The 23,475-nt window shown below is 41.3% G+C and overlaps 2 protein-coding genes and 1 long non-coding RNA gene across 4 annotated transcripts in view; all 3 read right to left on the reverse strand.

Annotated features, from left to right (window-relative positions):
* The window catches only part of LOC134284183 (uncharacterized), a 531,430-nt gene that overhangs the window by 263,721 nt on the left and 244,234 nt on the right, over nucleotides 1-23,475 (reverse strand). The window lies entirely within an intron of this gene.
* The window catches only part of LOC109401173 (cationic amino acid transporter 3-like), a 236,086-nt gene that overhangs the window by 2,574 nt on the left and 210,037 nt on the right, over nucleotides 1-23,475 (reverse strand). The window lies entirely within an intron of this gene.
* The window catches only part of LOC134283943 (cationic amino acid transporter 2-like), a 95,986-nt gene continuing 72,833 nt past the window's right edge, over nucleotides 323-23,475 (reverse strand). The window contains exons 3-8 of one of the 2 annotated variants that reach the window (XM_062842657.1): nucleotides 23,154-23,438; nucleotides 22,365-23,091; nucleotides 14,831-15,021; nucleotides 14,497-14,772; nucleotides 12,486-14,347; nucleotides 323-716 (exon numbers count right to left, since the gene is read on the reverse strand). In XM_062842657.1, the coding sequence (XP_062698641.1) occupies nucleotides 12,600-14,347; nucleotides 14,497-14,772; nucleotides 14,831-15,021; nucleotides 22,365-23,091; nucleotides 23,154-23,438 (3,227 nt within the window). In that variant the 3' untranslated portion in view covers nucleotides 323-716; nucleotides 12,486-12,599. The remainder of the gene's footprint in view (nucleotides 717-12,485; nucleotides 14,348-14,496; nucleotides 14,773-14,830; nucleotides 15,022-22,364; nucleotides 23,092-23,153; nucleotides 23,439-23,475) is intronic. The other variant, XM_062842658.1, reaches the window with a different exon arrangement.

Here is a 23,475-nt window from a genome sequence, read left to right on the forward strand (position 1 = left end):
ATAGGGTACTGGATCTATTCTGGACAATTGGCGCGGGTGAAACTTTGACCAATTGATTAGGAATATCTTTCAAATTATATTCAGCAGACTAAAACTGTATTACCTGAAAATTTTGAGCTAAGCATGTTGTTCGAATGATCACTCCATTTCTACCAGTACTGTGCTCTCTACTCATGTGGACCAGCAACAGCGTCGTCACAGCTGGCGTACTGTTGGCTTGGAAGCTCATCCAACAGATTGATTCAAGATAATCTAAACGCAGTCACTAATTAGCTAAGTTATCCGTTCGATACATACACGTAACCTTTACTACACACAACACTTTGTTTCTGTACATATGGCAAGTTTTATTTTCGTGGCTCTCTTATCTAATTTTCTACAGTTCGCTTAACCTAGTTCAAAATAATGGTATGCACTAATGCTTTATTAGGTTTTCCTGTACTGATTTTCTTCTTTCTTTCTTTCACATTTGGATACATAAATAATCACTTTTTCCTAGCTTGTTAATAACACTAACGTTCCATGCTTATTCCTCAATTTCTCTGAAGGAAAATATCACTTTTGCTCACTATTGACGATTGGATAAAGGACCGACAGGGGACGATGACAGGGACCGCCCCTTCAGCGCACATACTTGAGTTTGGTCCACCCGTTCTGGCGGGAGTAGACCTCCTGGTAGCTGTTGCGGAATCCGTAGAACGCGTACAGGGCCAAACCTGGTCGGATTTGTTGTGCGGGTGTGGACCACGTTTCGCACCGTCGGGCACGACATGCATGGTGAAAGGAAAAACAGACAAGCAGCGGGTAAGCGTTAGGTTTGCATTTGTAAATTTTCGACATTTTTAACAGACTATTTAGTAGGTAGAGACTCGATTTGGACGGCTACGACAAGGAGGTTCGTGGCTTGCCGACTGACGGCCGTCGTGTCGCCGCCGCGCCATAATGGATGATGAATCGCGCAGTCGTTGATGGTGGTTTGCTGGGTTAGCGAGGGTTATATGCTGTATGTTGGATGGACGCTACATGCATTAGGGAGCAACTGTTTTGGAAAATTGAGTTGGTTTAGTAATCAGACCTAAGAGCGGTCTCGTCAAGCTATGTTAGGCTGCGTTCATGGATCGATCCGACATGGTTTCGTATGGACATGCAAGCAAGTGGATAGTGGCTATGAAGTCATTTGGTATGGCTATATTTGAGTCAATTTGTTGAACTACGTATGATACAATTAACCTTCCTAAGACGTTAGGCTTGGCGCATCACGATAGCGTAGTGTCGATGTTCTGCACAGAACTGTTATGCACCACAACATACAATTTCCTCTAGTAGTAAATATATATGGAACCAGGCAAGCCAACAATTTGCAAAGAGTAAGAGCTACTACTAGTTTTGCACAAAAACGAATAAGATTTATCGGTCCAATGAATTTCAATCAGCTTGCTGTTGATTTGAAACAGTTAACAAACCGTAATACATTTAGGCTAAAATTGAAAGTTTATATGAAATCTCAACTTACCGAAAACCAACTATGATCATGTTATCATCTGTTAAACCAACTTAAGTTAATTTATTATTTTTATCATTTGTAAATCCCTTAAAAGGAATATATATTCCACTGGGATGTTACATTTGTGTAATTTTTTTATATCTATCCTGTTTCTTCTAGTTTAATGTAATTCCAAGCATACTATTTGTAGTTTTTTTTTTGTTTTTGAATTGTGCTGTCCAGTTAGTATGCATGGTTAGTTGCGTCCACTACCAGGAGGCTCTGTAGAGCTTTTTGGTGTGGGGGATAGTGGCAGGTAAAAAAAAAAAGTTCATAGATCCTGTCTGGGTCATATTGACCCCAACATCTTACTAGAGTTAAACTTGAATTTCAAAATAATGCCCAATAATTTGAATATTAACTTCTTCTCTATTGAATTTGCAATCATAAATGTTGTACCTAATACTACTATGTTTTGATATTGCGTCATCTATCAAAAATATCTTCTTTGGAAGTTCAAATGTGACGCTTTTAAGAGAACGGACAATATTATAAATGTTTGCTAATCATCATATACAGGGTAATTCGCCAATTGTTGAACGTTCAATACGGATTTTAATTTGTATTAATTTGTTCCAAATTCTGTTCATTAGATGCTTTCGACTGTAATTGCTAATTTGTTTCGTAGGTTTACGGCTCTTTCAGTCTTTGAAGCAGCTTAAACGACTAAATTCCGACGTTTCGACGAAACGTAGAAGCAATAGTAGTTTAAGCTGCTTTAAAGACTGAAAGAGCCGAAAACCTACGAAACAAACCAACATTCTATAACATTTTAACCGACTTTGACCCGACATCCAGGTGGATTTTTTTCTGGTTTTTCATGTTTTGTACTTAGCTAGCTAGTCATCTAGTCATTTGAGGGACAATTCAGTCAAATGACAAGAAATCGCTTCTCATTTGAAAAGAGCTCTGTTTTTTTTTATCTGTTTTAACGAGATTTTTAGCCCTAGGCTAGTTCATCTCGGGACCCACGCTTTACTTTCCTTCCGAAAGAAGAATCCACATTTTGTGAGTTTGTCGGGAGTGGAATTCGATCCCAGGTCCTCGGCGTGATAGTCAAGTGTTCTAACCATCACACCAGGTCCGCTCCTCTGGAGAGCTCTGGTTGACTGAAGTCGTTTTCACCATAACTAGCAAAAATGACAAGATTTGTTGGATAATGTACACATGAATGAGCAAAGGCGAAACTACCGGGGATGCCAGGCACCCCCTAGAATTTGAATGCGTTGCTGTGATGTAATACTCAATATTTTGTTTGTAGTGCACCCCCTGGCAAAAATTTGTAGTTTCGTCTATGTGAATGAGATGACTTTTTGCAGCATTGGGGGGGTTAGCGTTATTTCAAGAAAGTTTCAGGGAATATTCAGAAGGGTTTCCAGCTGTGTCAGGTGATATCATGGATAAATACTATGGAACGTTCCAGAAACCACCTAAAGCACCTCTGAAACACCCTTTAATGCTTTTGAATGCTCCTGGAGCACTCCTGGAAACCCTTGGAATATCCATGGGACTCCCTTAACCCCCTGGAACGTCTCTTAAGTCCCATGAAAATCCCTAGATCACTCATGAAATCCCCTGAAACACCCTGGAACATATTTGAAACCCCCTGAAACACTTCTGGAAACCACTAGAGCACCCATTGAACCCCAGGAACCTGGAACATCTCTGAAATGCCCCTTGAAATGCACGATAAGGTAGTTTGAAAAAATCTGTTTGCATGACACAGTTTAGGTTATGCCATTGTTCAACAATTGGATCATGAATGCATAATGGAAGCGTGATAGCTTATTACGTAACAGCAATTTTGTAAATTAATCTTATGAATTGTTCAGTTTTTGTGTCACCAGCGTGCGATAAAAAAATCAATCAAATTTTTACCAAAAAATATTGAAAATTTTGCACAAGACGGGTTCGGTGGTCTAGTGGTTGCCGCATCTGATGCGTATGTAGATAGTCTTGTGTTCAATTCCTGGCCCAACCCTTTTCTCCTATTTTGAATCTTTCTATCTACTTTCTCTCTTTCTTTTCTCTACACGTATACAAATCATGTGTATCCACATGTTCATAGCCATCGCTAGAACAGAAACCGGTTGAAAAATCTCTTCCAACTGTCTCAGCACAGTGTCAATTTATCAGATAACGCCTAGGAATTATGCAAACAAGCGAACTGTGCCGCACACCTCCAGCATTATAAAACACACAATTCTATCGCCTTACGCCTGGCATCCACGCACCAATGTGTGAACCCTCTGCCAACCAAATCCCACCAACACTCTGACATTCGCATGAGTTTGTGCCGACGCAGAGGTATATTCGGTATGATGTGGATACAGACTTCCTTCCCATTCCCCACATTACCCTGCAATCTGACGTGGCAGGCGCCATTGTCACTTAAATATAGATCACCAACGCTCTCACACTGAAGATGCCTGCTAGTTCCCGGCAGATATTTCATTGATTCCTTGTGTGAGTGTAGCTGGTCTGGCGATACTGGAGTAGCATCTACGGGCAGTCAATAAAGTTCAAGCTCAAGCTTAAATTAGTGCAAAATCGTGGCACATCATAGTTTACGTTGAGCGAGAATTACTTAAGTAAGATTTATATTTCTTTCCAGAAACTGTTCAACACTTGGGTAGTGTTCAACAATCAAATACAAGTTGGTATTTATTAAACATATTTTTTATCTGTATTAACGGCTGTCTTATCTCGTCTTACTTCCTTTCCGAAGTAAGAACTAAGATTTTGTGAGTATGTCCTTGGAGTGATAGCCACGGACTTCAAGTATTACATCAAGTCCGCTCCATTTTCGCAACCACTTCTAACCTTCCATAAACACGAATATGTATGTTTTAATCTGTTCTAGCTTTGTGAAGATGTTTTTTTTCTGAGTGACCGATTTCTCCATTTCTGGATAGCAAAGACGCAGACATTACACTCAAATTCTTTCGGGAACTGCACACAGTTTCCCAAGCAGCACACAAGTCACAAAGGAGTGTCGACAGCGCAAGTTTTTGGTTGTACAGGAGTTATATTCATGTAAATCCAACCAAAAGGCAAAATATCTTGAAAAAGACTCGTGTCCAACCAAAAACCTGCGCTGTCGACACTTCTTTGTAACATGTGTGCTGCTTGGGTTATTATGTTAAAATTGAATATAAGGTTTATTTGATTTTATTACCTGTAAAGATTTCACCCATTTATTGTTTAGACACTTTTTAATATTGTTTGGTCGTAGTGAACCCTTTGAAATAATTCTGCTACATGGGTCCTTCTCAAAATTCTCATCTAATTTCCTTCAGTTATACCTTTACATATTTACTTCATAAATACCTTCACGGATTCTTTCGCGGTGTGTGCTTAAAGAATCACGTTCAGGGAATACTTCAAGAACATCTCCAGGAGTTCCTTTAAAATTGTCTTCAGTGGTTTCCTCAGGATAATCTTAAGTAATATCTCCAGAAATGTTTCCAGAGTTTTCTTTAGAAATAGTTTTATGGATTATTTGAAGAATTATTTTGAGAACAATTTTAACCCTAAAAATTAATCAAGGAATATATTCGCGAAACTACCAGAGATTTTTTTTGCCAATTCCACAATTCATGAATCTGTCAAGGTATTCTAGAGTGCTACCCAAATAACAGTGATAGCTGAATAACAGTTTGTGCAGCCAACATATTTAAAATCATGCTTAAGAGTGGTTTATTCAGCCGACGTTCAGCAATAATGTTTGTTGGGTCACTCCTAAATGAGTCACTGGATGGATTCCCAAATGATTTTTTTTTAATTTCCGAGGGAAAGGAATCCGGCAGAAATTTCTGATGGTGTCCTCTAGCTGAAGTAAAAATGAAATCTCTTGAGATATTTCTTAAGAAATGCATGAAATCCCAGGAGATACTACCAATGAAATTGCTTGATGAATTTTTATAGACATTTTGGAACAATTTTCAAACTTGATTCCTCTTAAGTATGTTCTCGAAAGAATGCCGAGAAAAATCTCCATAGAATCCCTGCAGGAATAGCTGAAAAAGTTTCTAAAGAATAACTGTAACTGTAAGGACTTCATCCAAGGATAAAAAATAGAATTTAAAAAGAATTCCTGAAAAATTCTTGGAATAATTTACATGTGAATGTCTGGAAAGAATTGCCTGAGTATATAAAATAATTCTTGAAAGAGTTCCAGAATAACCTCCGGAAACTAATTTCATAAGAAAACACCCAAATGGAAATCCAGAAAATCCTCCTGAACAAATTCATACAGAAATCTATAGAAGAATTTGTAAAAAAAACGTTTTGTATGATTCCCAAAAAATGCCTAGCGAAACGAACTAAAAAAATGTCTGCCACATTATATCACGGGTTACCAATGAAAAATGTTCGTTAATCACGAACATTTTTCTAATTTTTCGCTCTCGTTTTTTGTTCTAATTTAAACTTATTTTAATTCAGTAAGATTGTGCTATGAGTGTCTGAGTTCAATTCCCGGTAGGTCTGCAGTAAACCAGTCTCAAAAAAAATTCCGGGAGAAATCCTAGGAAGAATGTCGGAAAGATTCGCTCAAAAAATCCCAGATAAATCCTTGAAAAAAAAATCAACCTTATTAGAATCACGGGACGGGAGCATTCTATGAAAGAGTCCTGGATTAATCCCTGGAAGTATATTAAGAAAAATACTCCCAGGAGAAATCACCAAAAGAATCTAAGAAGGATTCCCTGAAAGAATATCTGAAGAAATCCCGGAAAAAACTCTTGGGCGGAATCCCCAAAAAAAGTATGTAATATAAATATGTGAAAGAATCCAAAAGAAATCCCGGGAAGGAAGCTCTAAATCAGTTTTGGGAATAATGCTTGAAAAAAATCCGGAAGAAACACCAAGATTAAAGAAACAATCATGGGAGAAATCCCGGGGGGAATAGCTAAATAATACCATGAAAAAATTTCTGGAGGAATGCCTAAGGGAAACCCGCCAATGAAAGTATCCCGAGAGGACTCAATGAAGAAATCCTGGGAGTAATTCTTGAAATAATTTTGAAAGGAATTCACTAAAAAAAAGCTCGGGAAGTCCCCGGAGAGATCTCGTGAGAAAACACAGAAAAAAATCTAAAGGAAACTCTGGAGAAATCCCGGCAGAAATCTCTAAATCAATCTTGGAGGCCCGAATCTCACAAGAAGTCCCTTCGAAAATTCTGGAGGAGTCGCTAAAGAAATCCCGAGCGAAATCTCTGAGGGAATACCGGGTGAATTCCTGTAGGATTACCGGAAAGAATCCTTGAAAGAATCCCGGAAGGTAGTCCGAAAGGAATCCCTGGAAACCCCCAGAAGGAATCCTAGTCCAAGTAACACACTCGTCACAGAACAGTCACGGCGGCGCAGGTTCTTGTTGCACACTCTGACTTACTTCTAACAAATAAACACTTACTTGATAGAAGTAAGTCACTGTGACTTCTGTGAAACAGAAGCCTGCGCCGCCGTGACTCTTCTTTGAGAAGTGTGTTACTTGGGGAAGGTCCTGCCGCAATCTCGAAATTAGTCTGTGAAAAATCCCGTAATATTTTTCAAAGAATTCCGCGAGAAAATCCTGAAGAAATTATAATAAAATCCTGGACGAATATTTGACAGAATCCTATAGGAGTCCCTGAAAGAGCCTCATGAGAAGTCCTTAAAGAAAACCTAAAAATGATCAAAGCATGAAACGTGTTTTGAATTACGAAAAAATATTCAGGAGGAAATCACTGAAGGAATTCCATGAAAAATGCCGAAATAACCCATAAAAGAATCTTGAGAGAACCTAATAAAAAATCCTAAGAGGAATATCTGAAGCAAACCCTGAAAAAGTTCAGAAGGAACCCCTAGCTGAACCTCAAGAGAAATACCTGAAAGAAGGCTGGCAGGAGTCTCAGGAAGATCTTCTGAAGGGACTTCTAGGGAAATCAATGAAGAAATGTCGGAAGGAATCTTCCATTAATGCAAATAACAAATGATGAAAATAAATGCCAGGCTTCTTTCATAAGACTTGCATAAGGATACTCTGAAAGGGTTGTAGGTGGAAGTCCTATGCGGTTGGGGGCTGGGATCTGATAAAATTGGGAATAAGTTTTGTTTTTTTTCTGAAATTCCTCCTGGGAATCCTTTGGGAACTCCTTCAAGGATTTTTGCTGAAACTCTCTCTGGGGTTCCTTCTGGAATTCTTTCAGATATTCTCAATGGAAATCTTGTAAAAGTTTTATTCTTCTAGGATTCTGTTATGGAATTCCTTATATCATTATACCAGAAGTTTCTTATATAATTTCTTCAGGGCTTCCCTGAAGAATTCTTCCAACAATTTCTTAAGGAGTTCCTCCAGCAATTTTGTGAGGAATTCTTCATGGTGTTCCTTTAGGGTTTCCTCAAACAATTCCTCACAGGAAGAATAACATTTCCACAGGAATTCCTTCTGGATATAAAAAAAAGAAACTTCTGAAAACATTCCCAGAAGGAATACTTGGAGAAACTTTTAGAGCAATTCCAAAAGGAACTTCTGGGAAGGAAATCTTAGAGAAGTAAACTTCTGAAGAAAACCCAGAAGAACTTTTTGAAGTTATCCCGGAAGGAATTACGACGAAGGATTACTACAAATCCTTATAAGAGTGAATGGAGGGATGCCGGAAGAAGTTCCTGGAGGTGTCCCGGGAAAAAAAATCCTGGATAAATCCCAGAAGGAACTTCTCGAGGAATCTCAGAAGAAATTACTAGAAGAATCCAGGAAGGAATTCCAGTAGGAATTCGAAAAAGATCTCCTGGAAGAATCCCAGAAGCAACTGCTGGAGGGGTTTTGAAAGCATTCCGGAACTCCTGGAAGTTCTTATGGGATCTCAAAAGAAATTCTGGTTGAAATCCTTTGAGAGATGTCCGAAGAAATTCCTGGTTGAAGAGAAGAAAAGAAAACCTTTAAAGAACACTTGAAGGAAACCACCGGTTAACTCCCAGAAGCACGTGGTGGAATCGTAGAAGGTACTCCGAAATTCTTGGAGGGATCTCTAAAGAAACCCCTATAGGAATTCAAGAAGGATTTATCAAATGGAATCCTAAAGGAAATTCTTGGAGAAATTCCAGAAAAAAGTGCTGGATAAATTCAAAAAGAGAGGAATTCACAAAAACTGGAATCCCAAATGGAACTTCTTGAGGAATTCCAGAATAAACTTTTGTAAGAATTTTAGAGGATACTCCTGCAGGGTCCTCAAAACGTCGTGCTGAGTTTTATTCGAATGAAAAAAATTTGATATTCTTAACAGATTTATTAGTAAGTAAACTAATATCTTCGAAAGCTTTTTCAATCAACTTCCTGTTCTTCGGCATGAAACAGAACGACTGGTGGTTAGCTTTAATGATAACCTTCACTGCACAAATGGTCCGATTCCACATTTTGGCAGGAAAAACTTTCTATTTCTGTTAACGTTAATTTGAGATTCTTAGTGTTTTCAGAGAAGTTATTTGAAATTGTTTGCTGCATCTTTTTCAAATGTTTTTATTCAGCTTAGATCATATCTGAAATACAACTTTTTATTTTGATATTATTCACGAAGCAGTCCTTTGGCAAAGTTGTAGGCAATATTATTTCGGACAACTTTGCCGAAGATATATTTTATCTAGCTATGCAAGAATGAAGATGGTGTGGTCTGGCGAAACCAATAGTAAGAAATCAAAGCTTGTTTCCTCTGAGATGGCGCCACCACATTAGAAGTAAAATCATTTTTCATGTATGGACAAATCGCTGGCTTGCACTTGTTCCGCATCACAGCGATTTGTGCCTTGGGGCAAAAAGTTGCAAATTAGAAACAAAATCATTATTCCTACGCGTTTCTTCTGGATTCTGAGAAAAAAAAGCTTTGATTTCTTACTATTCACTCGAAAATTTCTCGTGAAACATTTACTAACATTTTTCCAAGTGTTCCTCCAGATATTCCACTAGGATTCCTGCAGAAATATGTCCTCTCAGAATTCTCTAAAACATAAATAGAAAAAGAAATTTGTTCAGTTATTCCTCCAAGGACGGCAACTCCTGTCAAATTTTCATTCATAAAATCGACTTGTAAAATGCACTGTATTCCTTCAAAGGTTCCGCCTGGGAGTCCTTCTGAAATTTGCCTGGGATTCTTCAAATTATCTACTACGGTTTTTTTCAAGAGTGTCTGCTAGAATTTCTACAGGAATCTAGAGATACTGAAGATATCTACTGAAGGAGTTTCTTCATAGATTTATTCAGTATTTTTTTTTACAGATTCGCACTCATTTTTTTCCGGGAATTCGTTCAGAATTCATGAATTGCCTTCCAGGAATTCAATGAGAAAAAGATATTTCTGGAGGAATTTTTTGGAGGCATTCGTGCAGAGTTTGTTAAATCTTTCATTGGTTTTGATCACCGTTTACTTTATTTGTTGGTTTCAATTGGTTTTTCTCGGTGATGTTGAATGTCTTTTAAAAAACCATTTAACGTTTCAACCTACTTTTTTATTTTTTCGGTCATCATCAGAAACTATTATAAACACATGAGAATGTTTGTAATTTGTAATTTTTTTTTCTCATGTGTTTATAATAGTTTCTGATGATGACCGAAAAAATAAAAAAGTAGGTTGAAACGTTAAATGGTTTTTAAAAGACATTCAACATCACCGAGAAAAACCAATTGAAACCAACAAACAAAAAAAAGAGTTTGTTAAAGGAACTCTTACATGATGCTCGTTTTGAAACAGTTCCAGAAGCTATGGTAGGTAGAAGTTTTTTTTATTATAGATTGTTATATTTTATTTTGAGGAATGGCAAAATTGTCAAAAGCATGTTTCTTGTGATGAAGAAAACTAAGACCGATCGTATGTCCTTTCACCGAAAGTTGTACTTGAGAGAAATAAGTTTTACTGGTTCTCATTAGAAAGTTCCACAGATTCCAAGCATTGCTGCAGAGGTTTTCCGAATTAAAAACTTCAGGTTTATGTAGGTATGTATTGCTTATATGTTTGAGTCACGGTCGCCATGTCTGTATCAAACATGTTCTATATCCCTTTCGGGACGAAGCGCAAAAAAGAGAAATTTCCATACAAATTGCTCAACTTTAGCTCTCCAGAACTTTTATTTTTCCCAAAAAAATTGTTGCTTTTTTGGGAAAAATAAAAGTTCTGGAGAGCTAAAGTTGAGCAATTTGTATGGAAATTTCTCTTTTTTGCGCATTTCCTCATTTGAAAGAACTACTCTTTATCTTTCGATTTCCAGCTTTGACTACCTAGATAAATCGGAAATAAAAAATATGCTACAGATAAAACTTTTTCATGTTTTACGGTTTTTTCCCACTTTTTGTTTACCTTGTTGTGGTAAATTACACAGGCAATGTAAACAAAAGTTTGTTTACACACAAACAAGTGTAAGTAATGGCTGAATTATTGAAACAGTTTACATCACATAAAACAAAGTAGAAACAGATGAAAAAAATATGCAAAACTGTTACCGCTCAACATCACAATTGTGCTGGTTCGTCACGAAAGGGATATAGTGAAAGCAAAATAAGGGTTTCAAATATTATCTTTAAATTTGCCAAAGCCGCGGCAATCGTTTGAGAATAAAGCATTTTCAATGGTACACAGTATTGGGAAAACTGACAAATCAATGAAATTATTTAACGGGTGTTCACTAAATAACGGGAATGCTTTGAATGTGCTCTTAAAAATATATGATCTTTAAAAATGGCAATCTGAATTTAACTATCATAAAGGTTTAACAATGTACGTCCATGGAAAATATAAAATTTAAGAAAGTTGAACGTAGTAATTTGTACAGTATTTTTTTGCAGTAATGTTGGAGCAACTGCTTTGTACGACTTTTCAGAGTTTACTTTCACGCATTTTCTGCGTCTGTGAAATCGTTGGTCAAAATAAATGGTTTCTCAGCTACCGTAAACCGGGGTCAAATTGATCTTCGGGTCGAAATTGATCAGACGTTTTACCGTTTGAAAAAGCATAATTTCAATAGTTTCCTTTCAAGAATCGTGCTTTTGAAATCTGATACTTAATGCTATTTGTGAGGACACTATTCAAAAAATGCTTTATCTACTTGAAAAACGACTGATCAATTTCAACCCAGAGATCAATTTGACCCCGGTTTACGGTACCTTTAGCATCTACACACTCAAACAGTAATAAGAAAAAATGGGGATACTGACTTGTTTTTTTTTTGCTTTGGTTGTAGCCTTTTCCCGTAAATGACATTTATAGAAATTTCCAAAAAATGTTATTTTTCTGTATCACCAAAACGTGTCGATGTAATTTGTGCACTGCGGTTCATTGTTGAACTTTTTTTGTGCCTTTTTTTATAACGAACCATTTACATGTTGTTCAATGTGTAAATGTGATTTGATGTAAATATTTGTTATTTAACAAGGCATTCTATTGATTTATCCAGCCCATGTCACAAAAGAAGATTTTATTATGTGAAATGATATCATGCTTATTGGTTTTGCTAGTTTTCCTCTATTTCCTTCAGGATCTGTTTCTTGGGATGCCGAAATGTGGAATTCATTCAAAACCGGGCGGGTTCTAGTTTTATAATGGTTTACTATTAACTTTTTTACGGTTGTTTTGAGCAATCAGTAGAGCCGTCCAAGGCGTTTTGGTAGTGCTTCCTGTTTCAATGTCGTTTTCTGCAGAACAGAATAGGTTGACACAAAATAAAAAATACGCTGACTTTGTGGATAGACAGACAATGGTTTTGTCTAAAAAATGTTTACTCCATGGACGCTTCTATTGTTTTTAATCAGCTGCTAAAAGCATTCCCGTTATTTAGTGGCCACCCGTTATAGGAAAGAGAATTAAACGGTCGCTATATCTTGATGCAATGGATAAGTGATGGCTATATTACGAACTAGGAATGTAATGTTTCTGAAAACCACTTATCACTTATTAGTCACTATTGAGTTACTATACCTTAATTCGCACCACTCCGTCCTTTGTAGCAGCAAGATCATATCAACCAGGCTACGTACTGCTCGAGCATTTCACACATTATTGCATGCAATCACCTGCTTCACAACCATCTTATCACGCATCGGGCAGGTACTGTTTCGGTGGCACCGTTTTCTTCAGCCCGTTCTTAAACTCGGAAAACGACATCCGATGTTCGAGCGAGTTCCGTATGCTGCTGGGCCGGGTGTCCGGGTTGATCGCTTTCAGCACATCGTCGAATATTAGCTTCTGCTTCTTCTTGGCAGTGTCGAAAGTTTTCGCCAGCTCTCGGAAATTGCTCGGAGTGGTGGGCGTTGGAGCGGCCGGCTGGGGTTCACCGTTGGACGGTGCAGGAACTTCCGCCGTTGAATTGATCGGGGCAGGAGTTGTGGCGTTCGCGGGATTTGAGGAAACTTGTCGATCTAGCGCTAGTGGAGGTAAAGTTTTGGGCCGAATTTTTGGGGTGGGGCCTCGCGAAAGCAGTTGCTCCAGTTTGGACTTGAAGGCTTCGCGGGGATTGCCGGACGAATCTTCGTCGGTGTCCGCGGGAGCTTCGACCAGAGGTGCAGACTGAGGATTGAGTTTTTTCAGGGTCACCTCACTGTAACCGGGGCTTACGATCGGAGAGGAGAGTATGCTAGGTCGAGTGGACTTGTCACGACCTACCGTATTGTACAGGATTGGGTCGAACTTGGGAGCTGCGGGGACCGGAGTCTCCGGTACTGGGGTCTTGACTTTTTCTAGTTCGCTTTCCGGTTTGACTGTGTTGAAAAGAGCTTCGTCAAACATGGGAGGAGGAGGTACAGCTTCTGTTGGAGATTTTTCAGGACTGTCAGTCCCGCTTTCGTTTTTTTCGTTATTGTCTAGAAGTAGTATGAAGCTCGGTTCACTGTTGCTGCGAGGTAGTTCTGGGTTTTCAGTAGTTTCCTCTGAAGTTGATTTTCTGCTCTTTCGTTTGTATGGCAGTTGCTGAGGTTTGATTAGCAGCGTACTTAGTCGAGTCATGAACTGTTTTTGCTTTTGACTATCTAATCGATTGTAGTGAACATCTTCTTCGTCTGAGTTGAGAGGACTTTGTGCGTCTTGTCCAACTACAAAAGCAGCTCGAGGACGTATAGGAGGCGCTTCCTCCACGGTGAGGGAACTCGGAGGAGATGTCTCCACATCTGTTTCATGATTGGACTCTTCCTCTTCCTCCTGAACTGGTTCTACAATAGCTACGTCAATTGGTGGCATAGAGATTTCGTCTTCCCGATGAATATCTGCCACTACCGATTGTTCCCTGAACACCGGGCTAGCCAAGGACTCGTCATCCAAAGAAGGATACATGTTATCCATGATTTTTTCCTCGTCATTTAAAATGTCATCCAAAATGGCGATCGCTTTGCTGGTTTCCTCTATTGAATCTGAGTTCTTCTCGTTCACGTCCTCCACAAAGTAAGCCTTCCCGTTCGGCTCAACCTTCTCGGTTACCAAGTCGGACAGTTCCGAAACGGCCACGATTTCGTCCATGCTGTTTTTGGGCGACGGAGTCCTCGATTTGGCCTTTGTCTGTAAAAGCTCCTCCTCCTTGTCAGCTTTGTCCTTACCGGGAACGTCTCCAACCGGAATCAACTTAAGCTGTTTTTCCTCACTCCCGTTGATAACCGTGTTTAGATTCTGCGAGTAATACCCATTCGAGGTGATCGTCGTCGGTACCTCACTGTGTTCAAAACCATGATTATCTTCTCCCTCAGATCCATGCAGCTGCCCATTCTGACTTGGCCGAGCACTTGGTATCTGTTTCCCTTCTTTTTCAACAATCTTCCTACCAGTACAAACACAAACTAAGTACATCGGTAGACCTGAGGTTTCGGATAGTGACGGAAGATAGTGGGAGGGAGCAAGGATTAGTCTACGTTAGGGCATGCAGCATGCAGAACTACTACGAATTCAACGTTTAGTACTGATGTTAGTGTTAGTCAAGGATTATCTTCAACCATACGCCACTTACCGATTCCCATCCAGATTCCGAAGCGAATCCACGTGTACACGTCCAGCATCAACATCAGGTAGATGTTGACGAAAATACTGATCGCCGGTAACAGCGGCACGAAGGGGACCTTGAACGGGGCTTCAGCCGTTTCCCGCGGCTGAATCGACATCAGTAACAGAATGATCAGGAGAATGCCCAGAAGGGCACCGGCCAGCGTCAGTGCCCACGGTTCCAGATCGTAGAGGGGTTGCTTGGCGTAGTAGATCGTCAGCGAAAGCCCCAAGGAGACAAGGCCTGGAGAGGAGGTGGAAGGTCATTGTCCGGAGTCGATAACGATGAGTCATATACTTACAGTACAGGGTGACGAGCACTCCGACGACACTGGTGGAAGTGTGGGACGGTATCCTGACGCAGGATACGTTGAACAGTTGTCTCATGAAGGCGGACCCCGTCAGGCGGTCACCGGACTTGAGGAGGTTTGAAGATTCTTGCATCTGCTTACTGGTAGATGGAATGGAGGCTGTTTGTGGTGCTTCGGAAAATCTGCGAATCATTGGTTTGTCAACTGTTAGTAAACGTGTAAAAGCTGTGCAGCAGGCATCGTGCGATACCTTGCGATACAATCGCGTATGAAAGCGTAACATTCTTCGTTAAATACCATAACACATAAAATGAATAAAATCGATGACTACCAAAAATCCTTCTTCTTTGGAATGTCAAATAAGAGCATACATTAAGTCGGGGTTATTTATGAAGAAACCATCTTCTCGAGAAAGTTCCGGGTTATTTGGCCGAATGCCATTTGTTCCGAATACCGTTTGGCCGAACGCCATTTGGCCGAATGTCGTTTGGCCGAACGCTATTTGGCCGAATGCCGTTTGGTCGAAAAACGAATGACTTAAGTAATTATACACTGTTTCTTATATGGCAGCATCCATTTATTACGTAGGGGAGACTGAGGAGACTTGATCCCTGGGGAGACTTGTTCCCCCCATATTTTCTCGGAATCAAAAGCAGTTTTCTTCTAGCATATTTTTTCCAAAACAACATCTGGACAGACGACAATAATTGTGTATTGCATTATTTTTTAATGGCTGATGGTTTGTTTTCAGTCCTTCAGAAATCTTTTAAGCGATTCCGAAAAATCTCAATAACTTTGTGAAAATTGAATCAAATCGTGTCAAAATTTCACAGCACATAGTATAAATAAAATACTATCAAACATATTTATCCAAATAAGGCTGTTATATAAATATTTCAATTAATGTAGCTTGGTGTATACAACAGTGACATGGGGAGACTTGATCCCTCGAGGATTACACACACATTATACAGGTGAAAACTAAAATTCTATTTGGAAGCCTCTATTTACTTGGAATTCTAGTATAATCAATGATAAAACATGTCAGATAATTATTATTTCATTACACAACATAAAAAGGGGGATCAAGTCTCCCCATTTTCAAAATACGGCATATTCTTAACAATTTAAGGCAATCTTATAATTTCAAATACACCGTATTGATAAAAAATGCAAGAAAACTTGGAAAGAAAATGAATAGGAAGCTTCTGGAGTTATTTTCCCTTTAAATTAACCATGTGCTCAAAAGGGGATCAATTGAGACCCATTTTTGAAAAATGATTCATAAGACCAGTGCTGCAATTTTTCGACAGGCCTTTATGATAGCGATATTTTGCTTTTTTCATTTTCTCTGTTTTGGTTTTCCTGTCAAACTTGCTTTCCGATCAGCAACACGGGAGCGAAATGAAATAGGTACTCACACTCACACGCAGCGTGCTGAAAGCGAGAACTGACAGGGCTAAATTTCCATTCAATTTTCTGTAGTTGAGTGTTTTCACCCGTGCTAACGTATAGGGCACTCACTCTCACAAGCCACCGCTTGAGACGAATGCCCTTTCAGCATGAGTAGTGTGTGGATGATTGGGAATTGATCTTGTTGGATCACTCACGAATGGATCTCTCGGACTCTGTCAGTTCTCACATCGAGGAACTGAAAACGACCGCCGCAGTCATTCATTTTCGGCTGAAAAACAGGCACTGAGACTGATATTTTGCAGGACTGCATAAGACATGCCTCCATAAAAACTCAGTTTTGAAAACTTTAACAATAATTTAAAGTCCTTCTGTTATTTGTAAACTTGCAATAGATGTTTACCTGCCATTCTGCACGAAACATGGATCTAGTTTTGTGTTTTTTCTTAAAGTTACAGGCAAATTAAGAAAAAGGGATCAAGTCTCCCCAGTCTCCCCTAACGCTAAAATCGAGATTTTTAGACCCCCCTCCCCCCTTCGTAACGCTTTTTTGTATGAAAACCCAAAATTTTTTGTATGGACCGTAACGTTTGGCCGTACTCCCCCCTCCCCCTAGAGTGTTACGTAATTTGTGGACGGCGCCTATCAGTATAACTTGAAAGAACAGCCTATGATTTAAAGAAGGAAAAAATTGTGATAGAAATATCCATAGTTTCTACGCCAACTAATTCCTCCATGACAAAACTAGAAAGAATTATTATTAAAAGCCTATTATTAAAAGAAGGAAATATTTCTGATGATCATATTGGCAGCTAGAAATGTTATACAGAGATTGTCCACGCCCCTAAACTATTTTTATCACAATTTGACTAAACGATTCTTTCGGCCAGATGGTATTCGGCCAAATCGCGTTCGGACAAATGACATTCGGCCAAACGGTATTTGGCCAAATGACCGAACAGCCTCGAGTACAAATTTGGGCATTTGAAATGGGACCAAGGGGGTTTCCAAGATGTTCTCGGAGCGCCCGAAAAAGAAGGTTCCAAGGGACTTCAGGCGCGTATCAAGGGGTTGTTTCAGGGTATTCCAGGAGCCTTGTAGAGGCGTTCCGACAGGTTTCGTTGGTGTTTCAATGAGATTACGGGTATTTCAGGGGCTTTGCAGTAGTATTACGGAGCTTTTAGGGACATTCAAAGGGGTTTTAAGAGCAATCCAGGAAGGGTAGGGTTCCCAGGAGCCTTCAACTATTTAGGACGCGCGTAAAAAACACAATACAGCAGATTGAACCGCACTCCCGACAAACTCCCAAAATGTGAGTTCTTCCTTCGGAAGGGAAGCAAAACGCGAGTCCCGAGATGAAATTGCCAAGGGCTTAAAATACCGTTAATACAGAAAAAAAATACATTCGAAAAGCTCGCTCGTCGTATATAGCGCGAGCGTGGTGCAATTTTGGGATCAAACAGGTGCGCGTTCTGAAAGGTTAAAGTGCGTTACAAAGGGTTTTTCGAGGTATTTCAGTAGCGCTTCAAGGGGGTTTCAGGGTCGTTTCATTGGGGTTTCAGAATCCTTTCAAGGGCGTTCCAGGGAATTTAAGAGGCCTTTTAAATGGCTTCCCCTGGTTCCTCCCTTAAATTCCCATAAAGCACCGGAAGCTCCCATGTCAACCCCGTGAACCCCATGATACTTCTCTAGATCTTCCTGAAAACCTACAAGGATTTCTCCTTGAAGATCCCTTAAGCACCTCTGGAAACTTTCTATGAACCCTTAAAATGCCCCTGACACGCCTGTGATACCCTCTAAGGCCCTCCGGGACACTGTGAAATGCCTATGAAAACCCCCTGAGACGCTGAAAGACCTCTGGAACCCTCCTGAGACCCTCTGAAACGCTCATAATTTCCCCGAAGGCACCATTTAGACCTTCTGGTACCCTCTGAAAAGCCACTGAGACCTTCAAATGGCTCTCTCTGGTTCCTCCCTAAGACCTCCTAAACTTACAAACTTACAACCACCTTGAAGCTGCATTGTTGCGATACTATTTCGAAAATTCCTATTTCATAGTAGAAGCGATGGCTTTGACTGATTGCGACATCGTAAAAATTGTACAAGAATATGTGATTTGTAGTTTTTTTTATCATTAAGAAATAAGTTAGGCAGTGAGTGAAACAGCCCAGTAATTGCATGTTTCATTAAACGAGTTAGTGCCCTGGGAATATTTCGGGCAGAATATAAAATTATATTTTTATCACAGACCACGAAAGATCTGGCGAAGCCCCTGCAAACCTGGCGAAACCCCCTGCAGCGCCCCTGGGCCCTCTTTGAATCCCATGAAATCTCTAGGTATCTCAAAAGGCCTGAAAACCCCTGAAGAGCCTAAGAAAAACCCCCTGAGACCCTCTGAAACGCTCCTAATACCCTCTGAAGCACTCTTCAGATCACCTTTTACCTTCTGAAAAGCCACTGAGACCTTCAAATGACTCTCCCTGGTTCCTCTCTAAGACCCACTAGAACTGAAAACCACCTGAAGCCCCATAAACGCCTCTGACAAACCCGTGAAACTCATGAAACTCCGCCAAATCCCCTGAAACACCTCTAAAAATCCCTGAAACTCAAGCTGAGGCTTCTTTAGATACTTCTGGAAGCTCTCTGACACCTTTTAGAATGCCCCTGAAACGCCTCCGAAAACCCCCTAAGGCCTCCCGGAACACTCTGACTGGCCTATGAAAACCCCTTGAGACCCCCTGAAGCGCCCCTGGGTCATCTTTGCATCCCTTGAAACGCCCCTGAGATCTTCAGGTACCTCAGAAGACCTGAAAACCTATGAAAACTTCCTGAGACTTCTGAAAGGCCCCTGGAATCCTCCTGAGACCCTCTGAAACGCTCCTCATACCCCCTGAAGCGCCCTTCAAAGCTCCTGGTACCCCCTGAAAGCCACTGAGACCTTGAAATGGTTCTCTTTGGTTCCTCTCTAAGACCCCCTTAAACTGAAAACCACCTGAAGCCGCATAAACGCTAGTAACAATCTTGTGACACCCCTGAAACTCCACCAGATCCCCTGAAACACCTCTTCTTCTTCTTCTTCTTCTTCTTCTTCTTCTTCTTCTTCTTCTTCTTCTTGGCGTAACGTCCTCATTGGGACAAAGCCTGCTGAGAGCTTCCTCTGCCAATGACCATTTTGCATGCGTATATCGTGTGGCAGGCACGAAGATACTCTATGCCCAAGGAAGTCAAGGAAATTTCCTTTACGAAAAGATCCTGGACCGACCGGGAATCGAACCCGTCACCCTCAGCATGGTCATGCTGAATTCCCGTGCGTTTACCGCCTCGTCTATATGACCCCCTGAAACACCTCTAAGAACCCCTAAAACTCGTTGGAACCTTCTCATACGCCTCTGACAAGCTCCATGATTTCTCGCTGAGGCTTCCTATGACACCTATAGAAGCCTTCTGAGACCCCTTAAAATGCCTCTGAAACGCCTCTGAAAACACTCCAAGGCCTCCCGGAACACTCTGACTGGCCAATGAAAACCCCCTGAGATCTCTGAAACGACCTAGGAAACTTCTTGAGACCCTTTGAAACGTCCTTAAAACCCCCTGAAGCGCACCTAGGCCGTCGTTGCATCTCCTGAAACGGCCAGGCCCGGATTAAGGATCGTGGGGGCCCGGGGCCCGAGCGGATGTGGAGGCCCTTCGGAGAGATAACCAAAAATATTTTTCCTTATTTTCGAACAGTACTTGAGCAATATGAAAAATAAAGCTAGTGTTAGCAACCAAAAAATGTTTTTGTGGGGGCCCCTAAAATGTGGGGGCCCGGGGCCCGGGCCCCCCCGGCCCCCCCTTAGATCCGGCCCTGGAAACGGCCATGAGATCTCCAGGTACCTGAAAACACCTGAAAGGCCTATGAAAACTCACTGAGATTCCTGAAAGGCCCCTGGAATCCTCCTAAGACCCTCTGAAACGCTCCTAATACCCCCTGCAAGGATGGGAACACTCACTTGCAGAGAGTTACACTCACTTGATGTTTTCTCACCTCAGAAACGTGCAATCAAGAAATGATGTATAGACGACTGCCTTGTGGTTTTGTCTAAAAGTTTGCCGAATAGAGTAGGGGTCGCACACGCATACCGAAGTCGTGAAGGAGCTGCGAAGGCAACTCTCCACGAGGTGAATGTAAATTACACTCAACACGTAGAGAGTCGCTTTCACAGCTCTGTCACGACTTTGATATGCGTGTGACACCTACTCTATTTTTACGAACGTCGAACCATAAAGAAGAAGAAGAAGAAGAACCCCCTGAAGCGCCCTTCAGACCTCTCGGTACCCCCTGAAAACCAACTGAGACCTTTCCACCCAAACGGCTCACCTCTATGATTTCTCGCTTAGGCTTCCTTAGGCATTTCTAGAAGCCCTCTAAGACCCCTTAAAATGCCCCTGAAACGCCTCTGAAAAACCCTTAAGGCCTCCCGGAACACCCAAAACCCGCTAGGATCGCTTGATATATCCCTGAGATCCCCCAAAACGCCCCTGAGACCCCTTAGAATGCACTTGAGACCTTAAGGTACCCCTGAAACGCCTCTGAGACCACCAGGTACCCCTCAGAAACCCGCTGGGATCGGCTAAAACGCGCTTGGAGCCCCATCCCTTGGGACCTCTTTGAAACGCCCCTGAGATCTTCTGGATCCTCATAAGACTCCTTGAATCGCCCCTGAGGCTCCCTGGAACTCTACTGAGACCCCTTGAAACAACAGGAGGACTCAAGGGTGATCCAGAGAGTTTCAGGAGCACCCTTGAGTCCTCCTGGAATTCCCTGAGTCCCACTTAAACGAAACTTCCTGCTAGATCCCTGAAACCACGTGGGACCCCCTTCGAATTGCCCCTAGGATCTCCTGGTACCACCTTGAAACCCCTCGGAATCTCTTGAAATGCCCCTGCAATCTTTGCCCTTTGCTCTCCGCTTTAGTTACCGTAATTATTACATTTTGTTATGCACAATATTTATTGGTTCTAAACAGCCCTGCCTTTTTTATGCATGGCATGCAAAAGTATCCTATAACAGTTCCCCGAATACCATTACCCCGAATACCACTTCCCCGAAAACCAATACCCCGAAAGTCATTACCCCGAATAGATCGTTACCCCGAATGACACATTACCCCGAAACCCATTTCCCCGAATGCCGTTACCCTACAAAACAATGCCTTTCAATACATAACACTCTTCCCATAGAATTTCAGATGTACAGAAAATAGTGTCCACCATAAAATTTGTAATGCACTGACATTAAATGCAAATAGTATGAAACTTAATATCAGATATTTTTCCTTCTTTTGTTCAAGTGCTATTCTTTCGAGCCTTAAGATATAGAGCAGTAGTTCATTTTCAAAAAACGATACTGTGTGATAAGTAGATGACAATTTCATATAATACTGCTGCTTTTGTTAACATAAATTCACTATAACAATAAGAGACGAAAGAACAACCTATGATAAAAGATGGTAAAATCTGTAATTTGCTCCACATCATAATCTTATTAGGGGTGATACACAAATTATGTCACGCAAAATTTGACCTTTTTTAAACCCCCCTCCCCCCTATGTCACACTTTTTGTATGGGACGTCACCAATTGTTATATGAGTCGTCACGTTATGCAAAAACCCCCTCCCCCTAAAAGCGTGACGTAATTTGTGCATGACCCCTTACGCCTAAATCTAGAAAGAAAAAGAATAGCCTGTGCACAAAAAAAGGCAAAATCTCTTATGAAAATTTGAACCATTTTTTCACAGACATAAATTTTCTTCAACAATAACTATTGGAAAATATTTTTTCGGGGTAATATTCGGAGAATTGACATTCGGGGAAATAGACTATTCGGGGTATTGGTATTCGGGGAAATGGGCTATTTGGGGTAATGTTATTCGGGGTATTGAAATCCGGGGTACTGGACTATTCGGAGTATTGGCTTTCGGGGAGATTGTTTTCGGGGTAATGGAATTCGGGGAACTGTTATAGGACCTGCAAAAGGTGCATACATTTAAAGTGCATAAACATAACTTACCTTAAATGAGGTTTTAGTGTATAAGTCAAACAGTGTCAATCCAAGTAACTTGAACTTACCTTAGAATGAGTATTGAGATCGCTACCACGGTGTACGCCATCAGCGTCCCGATCGATAGCATATTGACTAGAGCTTTTAAATCGAACAAACCGGCCATGGTACCGGTCAGCAAAGCAGCACAAAGCGTGCCAAACACGGGCGTCTTGAACCGCGGGCTGACCTCTCCCAAGGCCTTGAACACCAGTCCGTCCTGGGCCATGGCGTAGATGATCCGCGGCTGTGGAAACATGGCACCGAACAGGCTGGCAACCAGTCCGATGATCCCTCCGATGGCCACCGTCCACTTGGCAAACGTCCACCCGATTTCGTTGAACACAAATGGCAGCGGTGCGTTGACGTCCTGCTTGTAGTAGGGCCACATCAAGGTGAGGACCGTCGAGACCCCAAAGTACGCCAGGAAGATCGTACAGAGAGATAGCAGGATTGCCCGAGGGATGGCCTTGCGTGGATTCTTGACCTCTTCTCCGGTTGTGGCAATACAGTCAAATCCGACGAACCCGAAGAAGCAGGTCGCTGCTCCCCGCAGGGTTCCTTCGAAACCGAAGGGGAAGAACCCTCCTTCGCCTACGTTGTAGATTGTGGATACGTTGGCTGGGTTGACGTTCCAGTTGGAGACGTCCGCGTTGATCGCTCCCGCGATGATCACGAACAAAACAATGCCGATGTTGAGCACCGTGAAGCAGTTGTTTACTATGGTTGACTTCTTAAGGCCGAAGGCCAGGGCGACTGTCGAAACGAAGGTGGAGTTGCAATATCTGTGAAGTGTCCGTAATCTACCCAAAACTTACCTCCCAACAAGATCGCCACCGAAAAGCCAAAAAAGTCAAAATAGCTGGACATGAAGTCCCACTCCATGGGAGCAATCTCCCGGAACCGAATCTTCATCGTATCATTTGCCAACGTGTCGATGTACAGACTCAACCCCCGGGACACGCTTGCTGAACCGATAATATACTCCAGCATCAGGTTCCAACCGATGACGAACGCCATAAACTCTCCAATGCATACATAGCTGTAGATGTATGCCGAACCGGACTTTGGTACTCGGGCTCCAAATTCCGCATAGCAAAGGCCTAAATACGTACAAAAACGGCCGTTCAAAAATCTCCG

Source organism: Aedes albopictus, chromosome 3, assembly GCF_035046485.1.
Source record: "Aedes albopictus strain Foshan chromosome 3, AalbF5, whole genome shotgun sequence".
NCBI classification, from domain to species: domain Eukaryota; kingdom Metazoa; phylum Arthropoda; class Insecta; order Diptera; family Culicidae; genus Aedes; species Aedes albopictus.